Raw genomic sequence first — 26343 nt, 5'->3', positions numbered from 1 at the left:
CAAAATGGCGAATTTACACTTTTATCCTTTGATGTTTGCACAGCTAATCATAAAAAATACAGCATGTTTATTAGGGAGCTTTAGAGGGGCTGGTAGGTAGATTTTGTTATCTTTGAAAAGAGCCAGGCTAGTTCCCCCGGTTGTTAGTGTTTTTGTCAAGCTAAGCTAACATCCCATTGGTTACAGCTATTATTTACCATACAGGACTGAGAGTGCTATCAATCCTCTCATCAAAGAAAGGAAACAAGTATATTTCACAAAATGTCAAACTATTCCTTCAAAGGTTTTGGACGTATAGGGCATGCTGTGCATGCCGACATTATTTTGTGCAGAAATATATTTAATTTAGAACAAGAACATATCTTTCATCCCTAAAGAAGTCTTTCCTGTATCTGCTCAAAGAGCTGACAGTTGTTAACAATATAGACTGAGCCGGCACAAGGCCTACAATGCACACCCAAAGCTCAATGACATTTCTCTTAAAGCACTATAAATTCTTCTTCATGTCCTTTCAGTCAGAAGCTATCCAACCATCCACAGCTTGCACGGTTGTTAAAACAGCTCTGTCTCTCCGTAGGTTTTGGCTGCAGTTCAGCGCGGAAGATGGACCTGGACCCGGTTCAGCCATCTCTATAGACAACATCTCTTTCAGTATGGACTGCTTCCTGGCATGTGAGTACTATTAAAAAGAGTTTTCCACTCTAACTTCATCGGACCTTGGTTGAGTTAATGGACTTCTTTGACTGATAGCCTGATTGATTGACCACGACAAGCACAATGGGGGGGAAACAACTGGATTGCTCTGAAAAGTGTTAACTTCAGACAAACTTAAGTAAACATTTAGTGACCTAAGCAAGTTGATTAGTAGTCAAAACAGGTGTGCCCTATGTTCATGTTGTACAGAGATAAGATTTGACTGAGCGGCAGTTTTGTACTCTCTGAAGCATTCCTCAAGGACGCACTTAACATTGAAATTCCCTTGACATAGCCATAACATAGTGCTCAATCCTCACTAAAAACGCTTCAAATATTATCTGAAAATCCTAGCAAGTCTACTACTCCCTTAGGTATGATATCTTTATTAAATTAACTGCAGTTTTGCCAAGACATTCATCGGCAAAACTTTTTGGAATTAATATATATTATGACGTTCTTTTAGCACACTCTCTTTGAGAACTTTTCACGTGTCCTCAAATGTCAGAACAGTTCAAATCCGCCACAGTATAGCTTGCTGACTGATAAGGGCTAACATACTGCAGACTTATAAAGGTCAAGCCTCACGTCACCTTTCCGGATACTTTTGTGTTATAATTGAGATGGTGCATCAGTGTAAAAAAACAAGAGTGTGATGACAACCAAGTCTGGCGTCTGGAGTATGAAAGGTTGGGAGTTCAGTGCCTCCCTCCATCTCAGAGAAACAGTTTGAGAGCAGTGACAGGAATAGTAATGGAAACGTTGTTAAGATGAAACAGTGTTAAAGTGACTACATCCTGGCCAAGAATTACATTCAAGAGGAAAGGGCATTTGACGCATTGTGTGATGCTGGCCAGGGAGATTGTAAGAAAAAAAAAAACGGTCATGTTTTTTCGTCCAAGGTGAGAAGGTCTTGGTATGGTGGCAATACTGGAACCATTAAAGTGGCAACTGAAAAACTTTTCAACTTCTCCAATGTAGAATTTCTAAGTGCTATTATTGTTGTAAAGCAGTGGCGGGCCGTGCATTTTATACCTGGGCCTGCACTCGTAAAGATGAAGCTCAACACCTACAAATACACTATGAGTGCAGATACATGAATACCGGCATGACGGGATGCGGCGGCATTAACGAACAATGAGTCAAAATCAATTCAGCTAAAACATGCATTCCGCCACACACTCAAGAGCACGGGCCATTCAAATATTATTCATATCAGAGGGAACAATATTACCCATATCATGAAAACGACACGATAGACAAATTAACAGAGTAGTACTCTCCTATCACTCCCTCCAGGAAATACACGACTCCATAGTTCTTGTTACTGACGGATTTATTTGTCTGTCAACACCGAGAGGGAAAACGAGTCCACTTGAAAACACATGACTTCAAAGTAGATCACTTAAAAACTTAAACTTAACTTTAACACTTTGCACGGAGTATATAGACCGCTGCCGCTTCGCGCGTCGTCTTGTTGCTGTGCACCGGCTAAATGTGTCCCCCGCGCAACATAGGACGTAACAATAGTTCCTATCACATATAAAACCAAACGAAAATCCATATAAGTTGTATAAATAATAATATATAATATAAGCAAGCATATTAAATGATGACATAGATCATATTTATGGCAGTTAAAGCTACTGCAGTTAACTTACCAGAGCTGCTGTTCACTATTTAGCTGTTCTTCCGCCTTTCTTTGTTAACAAAGAGTTTAATCTCACGGTTGTTCAGTACATCCGTGCGTTTTTAGTTCCAGTAAGAAGTCCTTCTCGATTCATGGACGCCAGTGAAGACAGTCGAGTCTCCCCAGTTGTATTTCTTGAATAGGTTTAAATGCGTTTGAGGCTGAAAATGTCCGCTCGGCAGAGGCAGCAGATATTGGGATTGTCACCGCCCAACATGTCACACTAGCCCACTGACCAATCACGTATGGCTAAGCCAGCTAGCAGGCTCTGGCACGTCAAAGAATACACCCAACATGTCAAACTAAAGATCTGATTGGTTGAACACTATGACAATCAACAATATCGTCCCCATTCACTTAAAGTGCAAAGGGATTCACTTGTGAGTCTGCAGGCCTCGGGCCTCTCTTCTTACCTAGAGACACAGAGGTGAACTCTGATTGGATAAATCATAATCATCAATAATAATAATAATAATAATAATAATAATAATCAATCATAATCATAAATCAAAAGCTCTACTTAAAACAAGCTGCACTGGAAGCAGAGCAACTGAGGAAGACAGTAGCTGTGCAATGAGAAAATAAGATAATGGGAAAAATATTTTTATAAATTATAATACATGTAGTGTATTTAAGAAAAATTATTAAATTATAAAATAGATATAGCTTTGTGATTCTGTTTAGGCCAGCAGAGAAGGCCTTGCAGGCCCTGACGGCCCACCACTGTTGTAAAGACAACCAGTGTTGATCTGATATAATAGTAGTAAGCGTGACATTCATTTTAGAATGGCCACCACAAGAAAAGCTGTTCTTTGTTTAGATTATGAAATGGACATGGAATCATAGATGTCTGCATCAAGCTGATAGTGTTAGCATTAGCTAGCATTGTTAAGATTATTAAACGGACAATTCATATTTTCGAGCAGACTGGCTTCTTTGTAGCCGCTGGTTCGTTTTCAGGCTGCAAGCGATACGTAGCGGTAGCATTAGCATCACTGCTACTGCTAGCTGCCTGGCTACTGTACAAAGAAATAAAGTACCGTAAGAATCCCAATTTAAACTCAAAACATAGATCTTAGTTCTATGACAAAGAGAGGTTCAATTCAATTCAATTCATTTTGTATAGCCCAAAATCACAAATTTGCCTCATGGGCTTTACAATCTGTACACATACGTCCCAGGACCCTCACATCAGAACAGGAAGAACTCCCCCAAAAACCCCTTTAACGGGGAGAAAAGAGGAAGAGACCTTATGGAGAGCAACAGAGGAGGGATCCCTCTATCAGGATGGACAGAAGTGCAATAGATGTCATGTGTACAGAATGAACAACATAACAGAGTTATAACACATTCAAAGGTGAAAAAACTAAATAAATATATTTATTTATCAGAGAGATCGTCCCTGTGGCGGACAGAATTACATAATGAAAGCGAGGCTTACAAGGAACCAATCTAAACGCAGACAGTTATTTTATAGCCACCACATTGCGCAATCAACATTTCACATCACAATGGTAAAAGCTAAAGACATATCCACTGTCACTCTAATGTCACTACAATGTTAAAAGCTGTTCAGTTATAGATGACAGTTTTCATTCAAATCTACAATAATGGATGATGTTTTTGTTGAATTTAATCATTGATCACAGATATAATATCAACACTATCACCATAACTGTAAAATGCAATCAGATGACATGAGGTCATCTGATGAATATGATGTGAGAAATTGCTGATTGGTCCGGGCTGGAGCAGATCGTCCTCTATCAGCATTGGCTCATTGGGTCGATGACTCTTGATTGAAAGAGATGACATTTTCCAGGAGATATTTGCGCACCAATTTGTGTTTTATGTGATCCTCTATCCACGCTTTGCTCACTTCCATTACCTTCAGCCACACTTGACGCAGCCACTCTTTATCGCCCATCAGTCAGACCAGCTGATGGGAGATGCTGAAGCTCAGCAAAAAGGTGTCGCTTCCAAGAGTGATCACTGTGAGTGATGAGCAGGATAGATCCCGGAGCGTCATGACACAACCCCAGTAATGTGTTTCTGTGGGAAAACATACTGTGAACACATCATGCAGAGGACCAGCCATCCGTGGCCTTCTCTTGGCTTTAGTGGGATTTATAGTTTGGCAAGCGCGTGTGTTTGATGATGCGTCCGTTGCCCTTCAGGTGTTGGACCTGGTTGTCGGTTTCATCATTTCATCTTCAGCAGCATCAATAAATTAGTTTATTGTGTTCGACAGCACAGGAAGTTCATCTTTTGGTCTCTGCCCTGTGCCTCCCCCCACCATCACACTGTGCCCCCTCAGTAGCTGGGCCCTGACGTCACTGGATTGTCAATGCAACACTCCTTTCGAAGATTGGGGTGGAAATAATTGTATTTTCTCACACTGTGTTTTAGCCACACACACAGCCACACACAAAGAGCTGTATCCATGTTCAACGAGGGTCCAGTTAGCTTCCCCACTCCAGTTATGTGCTGTTAGTTGGCTGTTGCATCGCTGTTATCTGTCGTGGTAACTAGTGTAGTACAAGTACGGAGTACTGAAATGTACTCATTTCAGTAATTATGCAGCTGCACCTGTGGGTTATGAGAAACGCGGGGACACACCACGGACCAGTAAGTACAGATGCTCAACATTCCTCAGTGGGTTCACCACGATGACATTACATTAGCACTAATTAAAAGCACCTTATTAAAATGGTGGTCTCTCCCAGGTCTACCAGCCGCCTTTAGACTGTGCATAGAAGCAGTGCATGCAAGGTTAGGAATCCTAAAGTACAGTATTCTTGCATTTGAGAAAAAGGTTATGTAGTAGAATAATTCAGATTGTTGTGTGGATTTTCCTCAGAGCTACTGCAATTAGCTCCATGGCTTGCCTCTGGTGGGCTTCGGCAGCTTACGGCGGCCTGTTAATGACCAGTGACAGCCACGCCGCCTGTTGCCCTGCCCTCTGGTTCATGCTGCTCTGTGGTGGACCTGCTGAGCCCTCCTCCTGCTGCAGCAGCATACCAATGCTGCATGCTCCGGCTCTGTCTCCTCCATAGCCCCCCCCCCCCCCCTGCTCAGAATAACAATGCGGTGAGCCTTATTACCGACTTTGTTGAAGATGTAAAAAGTTGCTGAACTTGCTGCGTATACACAACACATCTAAGGGCCTTACAAACAGAGGGACAGTGTGCAGAAAGCAATCAAACACACTGCAGTCACTCGTGTGTGGTATTTGATCCATCAAATCTGCACATTAACTCTATCTGTTTCAAAACTCCCGAGCGGTGGTGACTTAGGCGGTGATATTTATTTGAGGATTACAGGGAATGAACTATTGATTTCTTTAGGTGGCAGATTTTAGGTAAGCAATGCTGAGTTTTTTTTTTCTTTTTTCAAGCTTTGAGTACAAAGTTATAAAATATTGTTCCAGTAGAGACAGCACTTTAATGATATTCATCACCCAGAGGACCGCAGGCGCAGTTTCAACTCGTGCACAAATAACATTGATGTCAAGCTGTTTGCTCCGACTTAAAGCAGGTTTTCTCGGACCGAATGATACGGCGCCAGACAGTTGCTTTCCAAACCTTTCAGCTGTTGAGGGAGCCCCCTGCCATATTGCCATAAACGGTGAGACTTCAGCCTGAGGTGACAGGGGAACCGGGACAGACATGAGGGAGTGTTTTTGCAGGAAAATGATTACAGAGATAAAGATGAAAGGTCCTGCTTCTGTCCCCTGACACCGCCAGATGATGGCGGGGAAGGCGGGGCATGATTTGTTCTCACCAAGGAAGCAAATGACACTATGTGGGCAACTCGTCGGCTCGTCGCAATTAGGAAAACTTGTACCTGTTGTCGGATTTCTGCTTCGATATTCCCCTCATGCCACTCCGTTCCGAGGCTTGCAAACACCACAGTGGGTTGTCCAGGAGTAGTTGTGGTTTACAAGAGCAAAGCAAGTAAAAGAAAGCACTCTCATGGAACCTTTAAATCATCCTTTGCTGCCTGTTTACCATCCATGGTAGAGAATATCAGTGAGCTACAGAGCAAACAAACTCTATGCTCTATAAGACAGGCAAGAGCACAACTAGAAACCTTTTTTTTTCTCCACTTGCCATATGAAATGCAAATAGCCCCTGAAAGCATGTAATCTTCCTCTCAAAAGTCAGTTCCATATGCAGAACACAAATGGAGCTCCATATGCGGATCATACGCACATAGAGTGTCGTTTACAATGCATTGTTTGCATGCCTCAAGTATCTACACTATGCACATTGAGAGTGTTCAATGGAAAGGCTATAAGGATGGATGGCCCCCATTTGTGTTGATAGACTGAAGCACTGAGGCAGCATGGCGGAAACAGCATGATTCTTATCGTTCTAAGGTCGACTAGGCTGTGTAGCCTCTTTGGGAGACTTATCCAGCTTTGATTTAAAAAAAAAAGTTATAAATCAGAGACGGAACTAGCAGAATAGCAGCATGGTCAAGATCTGAGCCAATGCCCTTGTTTAGTGTCATAGCATTGAACGCTGGCTGCTCTATCAGCGCCGTGAACCTTATCTGACTCCTCTGAAATAATCTCACATCTTCTGCTTGGCTCAACAAGGGTCATCGAGCAACAGAGCCACAGAGGGGCTTCTTCTACAGAACATAACATCGAAGAAATGAGACGCCGGACAGAACTCAACAAAACGTGGCCTTTCTTTGGAAACAAATTCAGAGTCACAGACACATTCATAGCAGCTCGGCTGAACACATCTGGGTTCTCAAAGTAAGAGAGTTTGTCAAGTGGGAATGAAAAAGGTTTGATGCACATAATGCAGAACCAAATGAAGTTTTATTTTCACACTTTTTTGACCTTTTGTCTTTTGGGAAAGTGTTCATTTTTTGTACATCGTAAAGATGAAATAATACTACCCACTACTAGGGTCTAGGTGAGGTACTACCCACATGGACGAGTATACTGGGGTCTAGGTGAGGTACTACCCACATGGACGAGTATACTGGGGTCTAGGTGAGGTACTACCCACATGGACGAGTATACTAGGGTCTAGGTGAGGTACTACCCACATGGACGAGTATACTGGGGTCTAGGTGAGGTACTACCCACATGGACGAGTATACTAGGGTCTAGGTGAGGTACTACCCACATGGACGAGTATACTAGGGTCTAGGTGAGGTACTACCCACATGGACGAGTATACTAGGGTCTAGGTGAGGTACATTTCCGTCACCAGAGGGTGTAGCAATCTCTGTCTGAATGTCTGCTTACCGACGAGTCCACACGGCAGACACGCAGAGTCCAGGAAGTATAAACAGAGCTATGCATCTGTGATGTCCGAAGCTTTCCATGTACTTGGACGTATAACCTAGGCTTGATACAGATGTGTTTGAAATGCTCCTCAGTTTCATTTAGAAGAAACATCTCATCATTTTATTTTTGTTGTTTTTTGTACCAAACTCACACCGAACCATGACTCCGAAATCAGAATATAACCGAACCGTGACTTCTGTGTAGCAATAAAGAAAATAGCTATTTTGTTTTAGGGGTTTAGTATTTTGTCCTGTCAGGTGTTTGCAATGCTGTTGTTGGACATTGATTTTTGTCATTTCAGCATTTCCTGTTCTGGAGAACAATCTTGTTCTGTTCAGCTGACGGGGTTGCATTGATTGTCCTGCAGCCTGTGCAGTCCTTGATCAGATGCGGCAGCAGATTTCTTTAACACCGTCCGGGCCAATCTCTTAGACCACTGGACTCTGTGCATGGGCCTACTCAAAGTAAAACATTCATCCGTGCAGTGATATACCCAAGCGTCCATGGGAACTCCTGTTTCTCCGCCGTGACGTCAACATCTCCTACTTTAACATCTTTAGAGAAAAAAAGTGTCTATATCCAATCAGCCAGCCGTTTGCCTGGAAGACTTCATTCTGGGAGAGAATTTGAGGTTGAGGAGGGGGAGATCAAAGTACCAGGGAGCTTATGATCTCGGTCCTGGGAAATGCGGTGAGGCTGTAGGCTTGATAACACCCCGACTGAATGTGCTTACCCATCTACTGTATGAACGGATAGAGACATGGAGGAGTGCTGGATTTTATGCATTCCACTCAAATGAAAAAAAGAATGACCCCTGCTGGTGGTTCCACATTGTCTGTGCCGGTGAGGGGGTCTGCAGCCGCTGTGCGCGTTCAGTTGGTCAACGTTAACAGCAACATGATTCCATTGCTGCACATGAAGGCGATATAGCACTGCCCTTTTTCACTAATTGAATTATGTTTCTTTTTCAGCCAACGGTGAGTTTCCACCTGTGGTCGCCAGCTCAACCAGGCTGCCCTTCAGCTCTACGCCCCCGTCCATCGGAAACCCTTTGATGACCTTCCCCCCCACAGATTACTGTAAGTGTGAGCTTGATTACCACGGTTCATCCTCCACCCTCAAGGAGAACACTCTCCCCACTGACATTGCCTGTTTCTCCTGCTGTCTCTCTCTGTCGTCTTTTTGACACTCTCCTTCGCTCACACACACACACACAACATTAATGATTCACAATTACTCTGCACGCGCTGATACGTGGGCTGCAACAAAGTAAGTGTGCCCCCTACTGGTCTGCACCACGTCCACCATCTGAGTGAGTGCTGCAGAGATCTCCTTTGGCATTAAATGGAGCAGGACGAGCAGTTTTGAAGTCTAAAATCCTCCAATTTGTCTCCAGAGAATGTCAATGGAGCCACTTACAAAGACTTGACATTCCCCACCTCGCAGTCTCTCTCTTCCCAGCTTCAAAAGGGTAAAGACAAGCAGAGATTCAATTTCTATATTTATAGTCATAAGTTAGAGTTACTCTCGTATCAAAAATGTTCTGAGACACATTTCCTCAGCTAGGAGCTTTGAAGTGCTAGAGGTACATAGTGTGACTGGACTTGGAGATATCAGCCACTACCATTTTAGTGTAACACTTTACATAGCACCCATTCATACGTTGAATGAATGTGAGTTTTTCTCATTTTCAGTGACTTTAAGGACTTGTTTTCCAGTCCAAACAGATGGTTTGACAGTGTCCCCACACTCCACGACTGTAATAGCATTCATCTATAACCTGTCTTCTCTCCCAGGCGGCATAAAAGGCTTTTATGACATTCATACGCTGTGTAAGCCCAACAAATCCATTTTGTAGCTTGCCTTCTACTCGAAACTGGTTAGAGGAATCACACTCACACTCCGGGCCTGAAAGAACCACTGCTTTGCATTGTCAAGTTGCCCTTGAGCACACACACACAGAAACCGCAGCCATTTACCATGAGCCAACAGTACAGGAGAAAAGAAGATATTGCTCTATTGTCTATTTTTGTTATCCAAAGAACTTAATGCCGAGACGCATTTCTACGACAGTGAAGACAATTTACTTGCAGTCTTTTCCTAATAGATAAATAAGGATCCAAAGCGTAACTCCACCGACTTTATCACTTGTATAAAGTCTTTTGTGGCTCCGAAAGCAGCTGCGTGAGACTGACAAATGTCCTCAAGTGATGTCACTTGAATCAGAGTCGAGTGGCTCCCAAGAGAAACAATCTGGACCTCCCCAGCCTGCTCCTCATGTCTAATTGAGGCTCACTGCTACTATTAGCCGCCACTAGCAAACAAGTTGCATTGTAGGTAATGTAGGTGCCAGGTTTGACAAGGAAGAAGAATGTGTGGAATTAAAAATAAGCTTACATCTGCCTCTGCTGCATCCAGTTTCATCCAGTTTAGTTTTTTGTGTGATGCTAAATCAGTGTCGTGCTCCTTGAAGCCTGAACAGCCGACTGCCTGCACCGTTGATTAAACAGGCAGCACTCTTTCTGCTGAACAGACACTGATGAGGTTTCCTGACACAGAGTAGGGCTGATGGTCCGCCGCGACAACGATGCTCAACGGCAGACCAATGCGGACCGATAGTCAAGTGTGTCCGGGCCCTAACATGTTTGTGCAGCGACTCGCCTGATTGAAGGTCTGTGATGTGAGCCACTCTTTGGTCTCGCACACAACGACCTGTTTATCTGTCGAAGGGTCAAGCAGGAACAGTAAAAGATCAGACGTTAACGTTCGGCCAGCTGACATGATTTGATAACGTTACAGGATTATGCATTGCAGCAGAGCCACAGGCGTGACTCCGTCAGCAAACAATGGCTTCTCAGTCTATCAAGAAAAGCTTTTATGCTGAGCCGGGGGTATGGCAATTCTGGAAACATTTCATATGCACTACTATATATGAAATACCTTTTATATAGTGATAAACCTTTCATATACTAGGGGAGTTTGCTACCAGGATCAAGCTGCAAGGGCAGCAGCAGAAAGGCTATTTGAATGTGCTTACACAGGTAATACTCGGTATGGTTACAATAGAGCCTGCAGAGAGATGGGACTGTGAGATCACACTGTGATTATCATAGATATTAACTCGGGAGGGGGAAGTTGAACGTGCAGTTATACATTGGCCATTTCAAAGACAGCCGTGAGCGTTTAACATTCGCCGCGCGTCTCACTTCACCCTTTCCGGAGCTGCTTTGACATCTGCGTGGCAGGATGGCAAAGCCTGATGGGGGGGGGGGGGGTTGGCTCAGCAGACCTGTCACTCCAACAAGGCTCCTCCTCTTCCCCCGACACGCTCAATGATCAACCCCACCAAAACGTCCCCGCCTCTCCCCTTAATCTTTCCTTCTGGGCCTCTGCACTTTTTGTTTCTCCATTTGTTTCCTATCTTCTCCGTTTAAACGCTGCCGCTGACTGTCTGTTAGTTCACATTACTGCCCTCCCACCTCTGACTGTCACTCTTCTTTTTTTTCACCCACCTCATCCTGCTGCTTTTTTTTTTCTTCTCCTTCACCCTGACTTCACCTTCATTTCGTTTAATATTATTTTCCCCTCATCTCCATTGATTCCCCGCTATTCTGGCAGCTTTTATTTCTCACCAATGCCCTACTGTGTGGCACCCGCCTCTCACTGCTGACTCATCATTTGCTCTCAGGAAGAGGGGAGAGTGAAAGAAGTCAACCGAGATGAGCTTGCTTCCCTTTATATTTGTGATTACCTCACCTGATGGGAAAGGAATGCGTCGCTAACCTCAAAATGAGCTCCAGGCTCATTTTTCTCTCGGCCATTTAATGTATGAGAGTGTGTGTGTGTGTGTGTGTGTGTGTGTGTGTGTGTGCGTGCATGTGCGTGTGTGTGTCTGTGGGTGTGCGATTCACAAAGATTAGTGTTTTCACGTTCTTATGAGACGATACAAGAACTTTACACAATACGCTGTCAGGATGCAACAAAGCATCATCATATTTACACCTCATCTGCAGAACGCGTAGCAGGATGTACGAGCATTAGCGTTCTTTGAACAGACAGAACATTTTCATATCAAGGTGTTCCACTTCCACTCACACAACAACGGGCGACGACAACAACAAACAACAAGAGTTCTGTGGAGTAGATGGAAACTGGCGCTGAATCAAAGACAGAAGGGATGGTGATTGAAGCAATCCAATTGGCTCTTGAAAGTAACCGACAGCAGATGTTGCTCCGTGCACGCTCCATGCAGAAGAAGTAGTTTTGGCCCGTACGTGCTCGCTAATTAGCGGCAGAGTGGAGATGCGTGCCTGTGCTCCGTTCCGTACTCGTTGGTAAACACTGGCCTGTGGCAGTCAGTGAGCTCGGTGTTGTTACTTTGGGTTTTGGAGGGGGAACATTCGTCACCAAGACAGATATGAGACAGATAACAAGCAGTGCCGCGCAAAACTAATTAATTGGACTCGGGTGCCTCATAAGCTATGTATTTAGCATTCAGATCCACTCACGGCACGCCAGCCTTGATCTGTCTTTCTAATGGCCGGACCAAGGAGGACAACTGTCACTGGATAACGAGGATACATGCTAAGAGAGGAAAGCGGCGCAGAATGAGAAGTCAACGTATAATGCATCCAGAAGACATGTAACATCATGCAAAAACGAATTATCATGTGTATTATGGTGCTTTCATGGCAGTAATTTAAGCATACAACTCTAGAATTCAAAACAACAAGCACATAGATGTAGAAAGAGAGTTTGTTATCTTGTATTGTTGAGCATTGAGACTAAATCAGGGTCTGATTATCAGATTGAATGGCCTTTTCATATCCTGTTTGTGTGGCGGGGTTATTTTGCCCCAACTGATCGGCTGTGACTGACATTTCAATCAGGAGAGACAAGCGAACGAAGAAAAGATAATTGTTTGTTGTAAACAGATGATGTGTGATGATAAAGTCTCGACAGAGACTCTTTTGGCCCTCAGACTCCTCAGGGAGATTTGTAACCGCAGCCCGTCTGCGGTGGTTGATGATTCTGCTGAGACTGGTTGGCTGATGAGGAGAATGGATCTGCGATGGGGAGGTGGACGGGCGCGTGTAGCAGCAGCATGAACGTACTGAAGGCAGAGAGAGAATCTTATTTTAAGGAGACAGAAGCAAGATGATTGGCTAACAATGTAGGTGTATCGCGGTGCCATTGGATGGATGTGAGCAGCTGATCACACGATTGACAGCAAGGAGATCGTGAGGGATCATGAGTAGAGTGAGAGGATGGCATGAAGCATGCAAAAGTATGACCTCACAAGTTGAATTTTTGCTAGAACCTAATTTGCCATGTTGAAGAGTTATTTAGATTATGATGAACCAACATTTAGCTTAAAGGAATGATACCAAACGTTAACGTTATTTTCACTGGTGTACCTGCAGGAAGATCACGTCCTCAAGCTCAGCTAGGCGTTCACATCAAAAACGGTTTTCACAAACAGGGCTGCGTAGGTGGGGGGGCATGCTGCTGCAGGCACCAGTGAGATAATGAAATACGATCCAGAGGGTCCAGCTTAAGCAATAGAGTCGAACCCTGAGTTCAGACACCAGGACTCCTTACAGCAGTTTATAATGCTCTGGGGACAGGATTTTACAACTCCCGGAAGTTATTATAGCGGCCGATGGATTTCCGTTGTTTTCGTTGCAGTAAGGTTCAGCCTGGTTCAGCTGTGCTTGATGGACGACTCGGTGTTGTTTTGCCTGAGCCCCATGCGTTGGCAGCCCTGCTGTGTTGACCGACCGGCTCCGTTAAATGAATGGAAGGACTGTGTTGTTTTATTTTGCAGGGCTACTGTAGGTCTGAACGTAGGCTTTGTGCAGCCTAACTGGGGAAAGAACTGATCTGGCTTACCCAATCATGGCTGAAGTGAAAATAAACAAAACATAAAAGAATGTTTGCCTCAGAACTGCAATCAAACAGCAGTTTGACGCAACACGCCTTCTCGTACCGAGATGATCATTTTTCACGAAACTGAAAGTCTCATTCCGGCAATTTAAAAACAATTCCGAGGCCTAACATGGGTGATGAAACGCTTGTTTACTTGTTACTGATCGGCCCAAGGACTGCCTTTGTCATTCCTAGAGAATGACATGTTTACTGTTGCCTTGTGTTAATAATGTTCTGGGGAGATAAAGACTGCTGGAACGTTGCTGTCAGTTTTGTAATCCAATCAAGAGACGTTTTTCTTGTTCTACACTGAGTCTCTCCCTTTCTGTCTCTCAATTTCTCACCGATGACAGTTCACAGCGTCGCCCCTTTTTTATGGAGGCCAGTGTTTGTTATGATGATGGTGCACCACCGCCGGCAAAGACCACAGTAACGGAGATTCATATAATAGTCAGACACAGTCAGAGTCTCCCCAGGGATGTTTGTGTGTGTGTGTGTGAGTATGTGTGTGTGCGTTCGTGTGTTACAGGTCAGAGGGGCTGGCTAGTGTGCAAATCACTTATTAGAGAAGACAATCATCTGTGGGAGCACATCTTCTTTTTGTTTGTTCTGCCAAGTGTCTATCACAGAACGGCTCATTACGCCAGTTGGGTGGTGTGTTTGTGCACGTGGGATTGTGCAGTGGTGTGTGTGTGGGTATTTGTGTGCATTAGAACTCACACATATTAATGGACCAACAAGATCGATCAGCCGGGTTGAAGTGTGAAACCAACCGCACCTTGGGGAGACGGAGAGAGAGAAATCGAAAGGAAGACTTAATGCTATCTTCGACACCGGTGGCGCTGTTGTCAAGAAGTCAAGCTCACTTTACATAACAGGATCTTATTCATGTCAGGAAGCCAAGAACTCACTTCTACAAATCAGAAAAAACTAAATGAATATACAACATCCAGACTCTAATCCGACATTCACTCCTTTCTCTTCAGCATGTCCCACCTTGACTGATTGCCATCTCAGAGTATCCCATTACGTAGAGTAAGATTCACATCTAAAGCATCATTTGGCTTTGGAGGCTTTTCTGCTCCAGTGATGGATTTATTCCCAACAGACTCAACTCTTTTTACCTCGTTAGGTATTGAAAATACTGATGTGAGGGATCAATTTACTTTTGCTGGATGGGAGCCATGCTCCAGTATACCCCACAATATTTTTTTGTTTTTTATACAGGTGGAGTGCATTTGCTAAGACCAGGCTGAACTCCAAATTGTGCTCGTACCATTGTGATATTTTAAAGTGTTTTCGAAAGGCTGCTTAAAATTGCCTCTTGACACAACGGGTTCTCTCTCCCAACTCATACTAAACTAACCAAAGGTTAACGTGACTACCAGTCACTCACTAGTCATGTGACTCATGTGTCACTAACTAGTCATGTGAGTCGTTAACCAGTCAGATTAACGTCAACCATGCTCTTTTCCTAAACCTAACTAACTAAGGGGTTTTGTTGCCTAAGCCTAACTTCCTGTGAAGACGGATGAAACTGACACGCGATCCAAAACTAAAGCTAGAGGGGTACCTAGAGGCTTTATTATGAATCCCACTCCCTTTCTTGGCAGGACCCGCCCTGTGTCGACTTCAAGCGCTAGGATTAGCCAGGCATCCATGTTCACCGAGGTATCAGTGACCTGATTTGTTCAAGTACTTCGCCCTGACCGGGCGAAAACCTCCTGTAGTGACCGTTGCTTCCCAAAAAAAGTCACCACGGTTGCTGAAATGTTTGTTCTGACGCGTGCCATAAATAACGAAGTCCAGTTTCCAATATAGGCATTTTATTTCTCACATAAACAGAGGCCAACCACTTTCTCTGTCGTTATCCATTTTCTCTACATATACCAATAAATCACAACATTTACATTCATTAAATGTGCACGGTCAAAAACTCTTTATAATACCTGTGCCATGATTCACACCGGCACTACGCCCCCAAGTGGTGGGAGGTTGTACAAAAACAAAACAATAACAAAATGGCTCTTATGCCTCCCATTCTGAAAAGTAAAGCCAATGCGGAACTTGCATTCTCTCTACTGGCCAGCAGGGGGTGACTCCTCTGGTTGCAAAAAGTATTCCGATGGTATGGAAGTTTTTGACAAAATTACTCTAGTTCTCACTTGATTTGTTACCTCAGTAAATATTGTAAACACAAGTATATGGTCTCAATTGCTAGTTTCAAGTCTTCAATGCGGCATGATGACCATTTTGTAAATTGGTGTTCCATTTAGAGTCAAATAGAAGCAGGGCATGCTTTAGGGCGTGGCTACCTTGTGATTGACAGCCCGCGACCAGAGCGGTAAACAGCATCTCTACCACAGCGTCACTCCTCCGCAGTCCAAATATGGTCATTGGTCAAAATGCCGAACTCAAGACTTCAAAAACGCAGTCCACAAACCAATGGGTGACGTTAGATGACTACGTCCAATGGGATTCATTCGGTTTTGATGAGTTGGGAGCGGGAATGTGTTTGGAGACGGAGGTTTGGACCCAACCAATCGTGAGGACAAATACAGTCCCTGACAAAAGTCTTGTCACTTATCCATTTTGTAGAAACAACAGCTTATAACCTGACTTTTAATTAATCCATTGGTTTTAGAAATGGCTCATATGAAAGCTAAAACCCTCCCAAATTATGTTTAATATACTAAAATAAATTTGCTTCACTGAAGAAAGATTGATCATTTAATGAATACAGAAAGGTCAGATTTTGGCAAGACAAAAGTTTTGTCGCCTACAGAGAGTAATGTGAAAATTGAACAAATAATTTACTTCAAATACAAAAATATGTTGCATAACATCAGTGAATTAAGTAGTGGTGCTGTGAGATCCATATTTAATATCTTGTATGACTTCCATGAGCGTGAAGGACTGCATCCATGCGGTTCGACAATGATTCATACAATTTATTGATGAAGTCATCAGGAATAGCAAAGAAAGCTGTCTTACATGCCTCCCAGAGTTCATCAAGATTCTTTGGTTTCATCTTCCATGCTTCCTCTTTCATTCTACCCCAGACATGCTCAATGATGTTCATGTCTGGTGACTGGGCTGGCCAGTCCTGGAGCACCTTGATCTTCTTCGCCTTGAGGAACTTTGATGTAGAGATGGAAGTATGCAATGGAGCACCATCCTGCTGCAAAATTTGACCCCTTTTATGGTCGGGAATGTAAGAGGTAGCTAATACTTCTTGATATTTTAGGCTATTGATATTGCCTTCCACCCTGCAAATCTCTCGCACACCCCCACACTGGATGTAACCCCAGACCATGATTTTTCCGCCACCAAACTTAACTGTTTTCTGGGTGAATCTCGGATCCATGCGGGCTCCAGTAGGTCTCCTGCAATATTTGCGGCGGCTGTGATGTAATTCAACCGAAGATTCATCTGAGAAATCCACCTTCTGCCACTTTTCCAGCGTCCATCCTTTTAGCAGGCTGTGGGCCTTGGCAAATGCCACATGTTTTTTTAATTGCCTTTTGTTTAGTGCTCGTTTCTGGGCACTGATTCGACCATGGAGGCCATTTTGAGACAGAATTCTACAAACTGTCCTGGTTGACACGGGGACTTGAGGTGACCAGGCCTGGTGGAGCTCTGCTGCAGTGGAAAAGGGGCTGGCCTTGGATTTTCGAGCCAACAAACGGTCCTCCCGAGCAGTTGTCTTGCGGGGTCTGCTGGACCTGGGCTTGTCAAAAACATCTCCAGTCTCTTCAAATCTTTTTCTTATTCTTTGTACTTGACGCTGAGACACATTGAAGGTGTCAGCCACCTCAGCAGTGGATCTGGTCTTCAGCCTCTTGATAATCAACGCTTTGGTCTCAGGGTGAATCTTAGGCATGTTGTCAGAGGTCAAGTTGCAGTTGATGTGAAGGTCTGGTGTGCTGGGGTTCTTTTTATACACACCCACTAATTGATTGATCAATTATTGATCACAGGTGAGGCTGTAATCTAGGATTGGGTGCATCATATGACAAGGCGACAAGACTTTTGTCTTTGCAAAAACTGACTCAGTGGGCTTTACCAAGCTGTGAACGTTAGAATGCTTTTCAGCAGTTTCGTTTGGCACCAAAACATTATTTCAAAAGCTGTTGGGATTGAAATTAGCCATTTCTTGTAAAAAAAAAAATTGATTACAAATATATTTGAGGGGCACTTAAGGTTGTACCCAACTTGTACCCAAGCGACAAGACTTTTGTCAGGGACTGTAGAATGCTCAAAATGCAGCCCACCCAGGTTTCGGGTGCGGGCGACTGTTGCGAAGTGGAGAGCAGGGCCGTCCTTCAATCAGCGGTTCGATCCCCGGCTCCGGCTCCACTAGTCGCATGTCGATGTGTCCTTGAGCAAGACACTTAACACTTAAATTCCTCCCGTAGTTGTGCCTACGGTGTAGAATTGTGATAGAATCTGAATTGTAAGTAGCTTTGGATAAAAGCGTCTGCTAAATGACTGTAATGTAATGAAATGTAATGTTTCAACATTATGCTATGTCATCATATAACAGCCACCTGGGATGACTGGCTTTAAAATGATTACATCCGAAAAACTCATTACTACTTTTCTCGTGGACGCACAATTTCTCTCTGTAACTCAACTGTATATAATTAATGAGAAAATGGGGTATAACAAAATGTTGTTATTCTAAGGTACACACAGGCCTTAGAACAACTAATTACACACACACACTTGCAAAAAATAGCAGCTTCCTGCCGTCATTTTCCTCAGTCAGAGAAAGCGGACTTTGGTGAGAAATCCTTGTAAATACTGGGATCCCAATTCCTGGGCTTCAACTCTAATAGGCGCTACACAGCAGGCAGCTTGAACAGGGAAAGGTGTTGCAGTGAGAGCATCATAACATTAAGTTGCACTCCTGAGACTAATCTCACGCCATCTCTTCTCTTTGCTGTGTATCCTGATCCTGTCTTCATTTTATCAGTTTACTACTGCATCTGTGAAATATAAATAAACAGCAAGGCCGTTCTGTATTGTATCCAATCACAAACACAGAGAGAGAGAGAGAGAGAGAGAGAGAGAGAGAGAGAGAGAGAGAGAGAGAGAGAGAGAGAGAGAGAGAGAGAGAGAGAGAGAGAGAGAGAGAGAGAGAGATATGCTTCATGGCCGGGTGTCTTCCCCACTGCTCTGTGCTCGCAAGCCTTAAATCAGGATTTCTGCAGCGTTAAGTCCGTCCACGTCCATCTGACAAGACTAATCTTGTGCTAATTACAGTGAAAAGAACTCCAATTAGCACCGACGCCTGGGATTACACGGAAAATGAGGAGAAATGTTCGTCACCTGTGATCCTGTCACCGCGTCCCCACGCTGCTGTCGTGAATGTGATAGCTCATATGAGCAGCTTCCAGTATGGAGCTGGCCTTCCCAACGTGCCATGCCTTTCTTTGATGTGGAAAAGTGGCGCGGTGGGGAATGTTGAAATGGAATGAATGTGGGACAAATAGAACAGCAGTGACTCTCTGTCATCTTTAAGTCTGCTTATGTACATTTGTGACTGAATGCAGAATACATGCTTTTACAGCTGTGTGCTCTACGAGCTGCTTCATTTCTTTAACTTTGTCTTTTCTATTTTTATCCTCATGTGCAGCCCAAAAATGGATTCTTCATACCTGCGGGGCTGTGGGCCCTGAAGGCCCGACTCCCAGCCAGTGCCTCAACTCCTACAGGAACAGCAACGTCAACGTGACTCTAGGCACCCGAGGGCCCTTCAAAGGCATTCAAATGTGGCGGGTCCCCGAAACTGCCACCTACAGGTAGGGCTTTACAGCATCGGAGCGTCCCTATCAGATTCTTGCAGGAGAGAGCAGAAGCTGAAGTAATGGCAGCTAAATAGCATGATTCACTCCACACCTGATTCCAAAAATAAAATAAAAACACCCACCCCCACATCCACGTTGGTGGTCTTTGAGGCTTCCAAATACCTTAACAAGCAGCCCTAGCACCTTGACCTCAAACTGTGTACTGCTCTAGGATTAATGCTGTAATATCCACTACCTTGTGCAGAGACGGGAGGCGTTTAACTTGGATTTGACTAGGATGGTTCAAACAAAAAATAAAGCTTCAAGCCTCCCACATCAACTCAAAAAACCAAACACAGACACCGCTAAGCTCAGCCAGAACTCTTGAGTCTTAAAATACTAAACTAACAACTGCGTGGACAGCACCGTTTTAACACATACCCGGAGTTTTAGAAAAACACCTTCTGTCTCCGCACACAACTCCAGAATCGTGGTCCTGATGCGGCCCGGTTTAGCTGGCAGAGCCTGTAAATGAAGCTGACAGACGGTCACAGAGATGAATATGCGCTCTGCATCTCCCAAAAGTCATTAGGCAAACAGCTGAGGTAGCAACTGAACACCGGGCAGCGTGCTGTCTATCTCTCCCTCTCCCCACCACGCACGACCACCGGGGAAGTGAAATATCGAAGAGCTACCAAAAACCAATCAAGTTTTTTGTTGTTGTTTGTTTCTTGGCAAGAAAAGAGGAGCATTTGAAATGAGTGTCTTCTGCAGCGAAGGTGTGTGTATCTGTATGTCTGTCTCTCTGTGTTTGTGTGCCCGTGCACTTTGTAGTCTGTGCACTGTTTTTGTATGTGCACAATTGGACTAAAAAATTTGACAGTTTTTTTGTCCAATTGTTTTGTATTAAAAAACAGCCAGCAGGGAGAAAAGTGTGTTTGTGCTTCCAAATGAATGTTGGCTGTTATTTAATTTTGTGCACTCATGAAATAGCAGGTGGACTACATGATACACACCTACTGTACAGATTGGACTATACAATACACACATCACCTTTTCCCATTAAACCCGACAAAACCAAACGGAAACACTGAATGAAAACAAATGTATTTCCTGTATCTTTAGGGTAATTCTCCTGCTAATGAGCTGTTTAATATGTGTGTCATTTGTTCCGGTTACACCTTAGGATCACAGCCTACGGTGCAGCTGGGGGTCGAAGCGTGTTGGCCATGAGCAGGTCACATGGTGTCTACATCACAGGGGACTTCCTGCTCAGGAAGGGCGAGCTGCTTTACGTCCTGGTGGGACAGCGAGGAGAGGACGCATGCCCTAATGTAAGTCTATCCTGCAGTACTATAATGCAGACAGTAGGTGTTGAGCAGCATGTGAGAACATGCAGTTTACAGTATGTCATGAAAGCAAAAGATAGGGCAGGAATTATCATACGGATTCAATTTGTTGATCTTCTTTGAAATAGCTGTGAACGCTTCAATGACTCAACTGAATTGGGAGTCAAACGTATTTCTCTGTTTTGTATTTGTTGTCTCAAAATAATGTAAATGTGGGAAGTTGTTATAAACTGAACTGTCCGCACTGTAGTGAAACTCAACATTCTTTGACGTTGTCTAACTTTCAGACCAACCAAAATTGAATCGCACCTTCTTGTTGTCGGAAATGTTTCATAGTTTCATAGTTAATAGTTTTTTTCTCTTAATAAAAGGAAGAAAAAAGGTCTTTGGGGAAATATGCGAAATGATCTCATTTGTCTCAGCCGTCTGGAGGGGCGTGTACCTGTCTGTGTTTGATTGACAGCAGCTTGCAGTGCTGCCAGAGTGCCGGTGAGGAACAAACTGGTGCTGCCGCCTACATGTCATGTGCAGACAGCAGTGGCGGGAAGTGCATTTTATACCTGGGCCTGCACTCGTAAAAATGAAGCTCAACACCTACAAATACACGATGAGTGCAGGTACATGAATACCGGCATGACGGGATGCGGCGGCATTAACGAACAATGAGTCAAAATCAATTCAGCTAAAACATGCATTCCGCCACACACTCAAGAGCACGGGCCATTCAAATATTATTCATATCAGAGGGAACAATATTACCCATATCATGAAAACGACACGATAGACAAATTAACAGAGTAGTACTCTCCTATCACTCCCTCCAGGAAATACACGACTCCATAGTTCTTGTTACTGACGGATTTATTTATCTGTCAACACCGAGAGGGAAAACGAGTCCACTTGAAAACACATGAATCTTCAAAGTAGATCACTTAAAAACTTAAACTTAACTTTAACACTTTGCACGGAGTATATAGACCGCTGCCGCTTCGCGCGTCGTCTTGTTGCTGTGCACCGGATAAATGTGTCCCCCGCGCAACATAGGACGTAACAATAGTTCCTATCACATATAAAACCAAACGAAAATCCATATAAGTTGTATAAATAATAATATATAATATAAACAAGCATATTAAATGATGACATAGATCATATTTATGGCAGTTAAAGCTACTGCAGTTAACTTACCAGAGCTGCTGTTCACTATTTAGCTGTTCTTCCGCCTTTCTTTGTTAACAAAGAGTTTAATCTCACGGTTGTTCAGTACATCCGTGTGTTTTTAGTTCCAGTAAGAAGTCCTTCTCGATTCATGGACGCCAGTGAAGACAGTCGAGTCTCCCCAGTTGTATTTCTTGAATAGGTTTAAATGCGTTTGAGGCTGAAAATGTCCGCTCAACAGAGGCAGCAGATATTGGGATTGTCACCGCCCAACATGTCACACTAGCCCACTGACCAATCACGTATGGCTAAGCCAGCTAGCAGGCTCTGGCACGTCAAAGAATACGCCCAACATGTCAAACTAAAGATCTGATTGGTTGAACACTATGACAATCAACAATATCGTCCCCATTCACTTAAACTGCAAAGGGATTCACTTGTGAGTCTGCAGGCCTCTGCCTCTCTTCTTACCTAGAGACACAGAGGTGAGATCTGATTGGATAAAAGCTCTACTTAAAACAAGCTGCACTGGAAGCAGAGCAACTGAAGAAGACAGTAGCTGTGCAATGAGAAAATAAGGTAATGGGAAAAATATTTTTATAAATTATAATACATGTAGTGTATTTAAGAAAAATGATTAAATTATAAAATAGATATAGCTTTGTGATTCTGTTTAGGCCAGCAGAGAAGGCCTTGCAGGCCCTGACGGCTCACCACTGGCAGACAGTAGCTGTCAAAGTCTTTTTTTGCTGAGGAAGGTTCCTAACTGAGGGAAATGACCTGTAAGTAAGTGACAGCCATGATAAGAGCTGGTTGAATTATCTAAATGCTAAGGAAAGGTGCTTCAGTGCTCTCTCTTATCTCCTTTAGCTTAGGGTACACGGGATCATCCTTTCTGAAAGGAAAGGAGATAACGCCGTCCCACAATTCCTTGCTTCAGCAACACTTAAAGCAACGCACCATTCAGCCGTCAATGACATCTGCCGTCGCTGTTTAATTGTGCACTATGGATAGATTAAAAACATCCTTCTTTGGAGATGTGATTCTGTTTTAGACAGTAATCTCTAATTAAATTGTTCCGCATTGAGTTTGTCTCGGTAGCCTACTCATTTTATTTTTGTCATGAATAAAGTTTTCAAAAAGGAAAAACACATCCGTCTGCCATCGTGTAAATGTAATCAGATTCCTAGAGCACCGCGCTCGTCACTTCCTACGTTCAAATGAATTGTCTTTGACCTCATGTTGTCCATCGAGGTCAAGGGAAAGACAAAGGACATGATTTAGTTTGACTATTCAACCGCAGTGTGTTGTTAGAGAGGACGAAGGACCCCACCAGCATCCAACTGGACGGTGGCATTTACATGCTGTCAAAATGTGCTGCGGCCCAGCAGCTAATTAGCTGTATGGCCTGCAAACTGACGTTGGCAGTGCCCTTTTCCCCGTTGAATGTTTGTTTGGTGGCTCATTCAACCAGCTACGGTGCAGGATAAGAGGCGTGTCCATGTTTGTCAGTTAGAGTAGAAGGAGACTTCCACAGGAAAGCTAATGTGGGTTGATGCCGAGGCTCTTTTGCTGTGCAGCAGGCTGCTGTTTGCCTCAGTGTGAGCGTCTGCTCTGCCTGTGATAGAATGCTCACTTTACTGCTGTATGCAAGATCTGATTAGCTGTAATAATATAAGGCCTCCATCTACGTAGGCGGAGCGCTATTCCGTTGAATTAATGCAAAACTAGGGAATGCCATCATGAAACCAAGATATATAAATGTCCTCCTTTTGGTTTCTTCTTTCAGAGCAGATACGTAGGCCTATGCTGTAGCAGAGCAAACAAACAGTTGGGCTTTAAAAGGATAACTATGACATTCTGAAAATCTGGTAATTCTCCTAATGGACAATGATTCACTTTGGATACCCATGCTCTAAAGCATAACATTTTACGGCCACCAACAACTGTTTGAGTCTGCAATGGAAGCTCACAGTGATGTCCCGTTGTCTCTCTGAAGCTGACTTGTGCTCTTTTGCCAGCGGTGGCTGTCATCCATTATGCTATGACTTACTTCACTGGCAGCAGCACACCGTGCTTCCTCCCCACATTTCAACACTGAGACTAAAAACCTCACAATCCCTCTAGTCCCCAATGATATCATCCATCATCGGCTATTCACACGCTTTAAAGCTAAGGCCTGTCTGCCACTGTAGTAGAGCGAAAAGGAGTTAGGTGCCAACGTTTTTTGAGAAGAGGAAATTACCAACAGATTCTTCAGTTGTTTGACAAACACAGCAGTAAAATTCACTCCTTTTGTGGAATTCACACATTGTTAGTTTGTGGCATGAAGAAGTGTTTTTATTTCCTTAGGATGACATTGTGATTGGGGGAATCAACCTATATATACCGATATATTGATAACACATTTCTGTATTAATAAGGAAAGAATTGTTATAAAACTAAAGACAGCTACAGTATGTCGAAACAGAAGTATCTTCTACGTATTATCTTATCTTATTGATGATCTGCTCAGTTAATTACCCAGTTAGAGCACTTAAAAAAGACAAGTAATCCATAACTAATTGGTATGACGTATCCTCATACAATAGTTTATAAGATAAACTGCAGCAAAGTTCTCGAGGTTTCACTCTGGACATGAACAGTGGTCTCCTGGGTGAATGTTCTACGTTGACCCATCTATCCACCCTTGCCTCATCCTTATGTAGACTTTGTCTCTCTTTATATTACGTCACCTGAATACCTGAGAGGCAGCCCTGCACATCCTGGCTCACAATTATGTTAGTTACATACGAATTAGAGTACATTTCTTTTTGTAGGTTTAAGGATGAACAATGTTTGGTATTTTGGTCAGCTTCTACAATCCTCCTCCAGCTCCTCCTCCCTCTGATGTTACAGGTTTGTAGCTTACACATTTCTGTGCAATTGAGTTTGTTGGCAAGAAGAGGAGCAGTCTGGGAGCTTGCAGGTCCCAACACACTTGCAGGCCATAAGTTCCAAGAGGGCCCATTGATGATAAGGGTCCCCACTTCCAGTCCGACATCAGCATACCTGTAAGAATAAGTTGAAGATATTTCTCATCCATTTGAGTGAGGAGCCCAAACATGTAGAAATGACCTATACATATTTATACTATTTATCATAAGCATACATTTTTCATCAGTTGTCAACCCATGTCTTTTGGCTCTGGCATGTCTTGGCATGGTGAATATTCAACTGTTAGCAGTCCGTGCAAGGGGGAAGTAGTCTGGATTCCACTTCACAGCAGGTATAATGCAAATCATTCACATCACAGAGGCTAGATGATGCTTCATGTTCTGAAGACATATGATTCCATATTGCTGTGTAATTCCACTGGTGCGTCCCAGGATGATCCCAGGGATTTAAAGGACTCTCCTGTTGTCCCGTCCTGAATGTCCTGTTTCCTTAAACACAGTGTTCCTCGTTCATGCAAAAGCACTCTATCACAACCCGTAAAGGCATGTGCACCTACAAGAGCATGAAGGACATGGATCAAATATTTGTGGCTGTGCATTGTGAAAAACACATTAATCCACATCATTATTCAGCATCTGTATTTCACATAAAGTGACTGTTAGTCATTTTACCTGGCGTGATCTGCTCAGTGTAACACACCTCGGCTCCAACAACAACAGCGCGTATTATTATTCGTGGATCAGAGCGAAGAGCTGCTTTCTGGGACGCTTCTGAAACGCACTGCGGCTCGTCTGGTAGAATCACAATCCGTGTATACATTTGTTCTATATTCTAACAAACAGCTAGGCTTTTTTTCTGATCATACAATTATTCTTGAGGACCTTCGCTGCCTCTGGAAGCCTACAAAGTTGTGTTTAAAAAGGTGTTGGAGCTTGAATTGCTAATTTAAGTCCCCATTAAATCTCAAGCAGAGTGTGTATATGTTGTTTCACCGCTTTCGTTTACAATTGCTTCAGCAGATCTTGCACCTCCATATGGACCAGACATAGGTCATCTCCAAGGAGCTGCGCAAGGTTGCTGATCTTGATGTCCGATTCTGATTGTCACATTTCTGATACACGAGTCACTTTATCTTCTTACAGTATCCGAGAAAAAGGACATTCGTATCCTCACTCACAACGGTGGTTTGATAGCCACTCTGGCTGGCATGGTTATCACGTAGGAGCATACGGGTATTTCTAAGATTTCAGCTCTTCAACAACATCGCAGATCGCTGAGACAATAGCCTCTCCACATGTTGCAAATAGCTGCTTGTCCTGAAGCTTTACCTGGTTCTCCGCTATAGCTTCCACTGGTCCGCGTGGAATGTCTGTATATCTAAACAGCTTTCTCTGCACAACACTGTGTCCCTGGGCAATGTTCTTCCATTGAGTGCTAATTGCTGAACCACGACTGCCTCTCTCAGCATTCTTGACTGATGTGTAT

At 43.6% G+C, this 26343-nt stretch overlaps 1 protein-coding gene across 1 annotated transcript in view; it reads left to right on the top strand.

Moving 5' to 3' along the window:
- The window catches only part of alk (ALK receptor tyrosine kinase), a 369109-nt gene that overhangs the window by 316399 nt on the left and 26367 nt on the right, over positions 1 to 26343 (top strand). Inside the window, exons 10-13 of the mRNA XM_076107773.1 lie at positions 578 to 672; positions 8666 to 8773; positions 19264 to 19429; positions 20601 to 20748. Coding sequence (XP_075963888.1) covers positions 578 to 672; positions 8666 to 8773; positions 19264 to 19429; positions 20601 to 20748 — 517 coding nt within the window. The remainder of the gene's footprint in view (positions 1 to 577; positions 673 to 8665; positions 8774 to 19263; positions 19430 to 20600; positions 20749 to 26343) is intronic.

This window comes from Anarhichas minor, unplaced genomic scaffold, assembly GCF_050575085.1.
Source record: "Anarhichas minor isolate MPS153535 unplaced genomic scaffold, ASM5057508v1 ptg000040l, whole genome shotgun sequence".
Lineage (NCBI taxonomy): Eukaryota > Metazoa > Chordata > Actinopteri > Perciformes > Anarhichadidae > Anarhichas > Anarhichas minor.
Note: the sequence above shows the minus strand (reverse complement) of the source record. Positions and strands in the feature narration are given on the sequence as shown.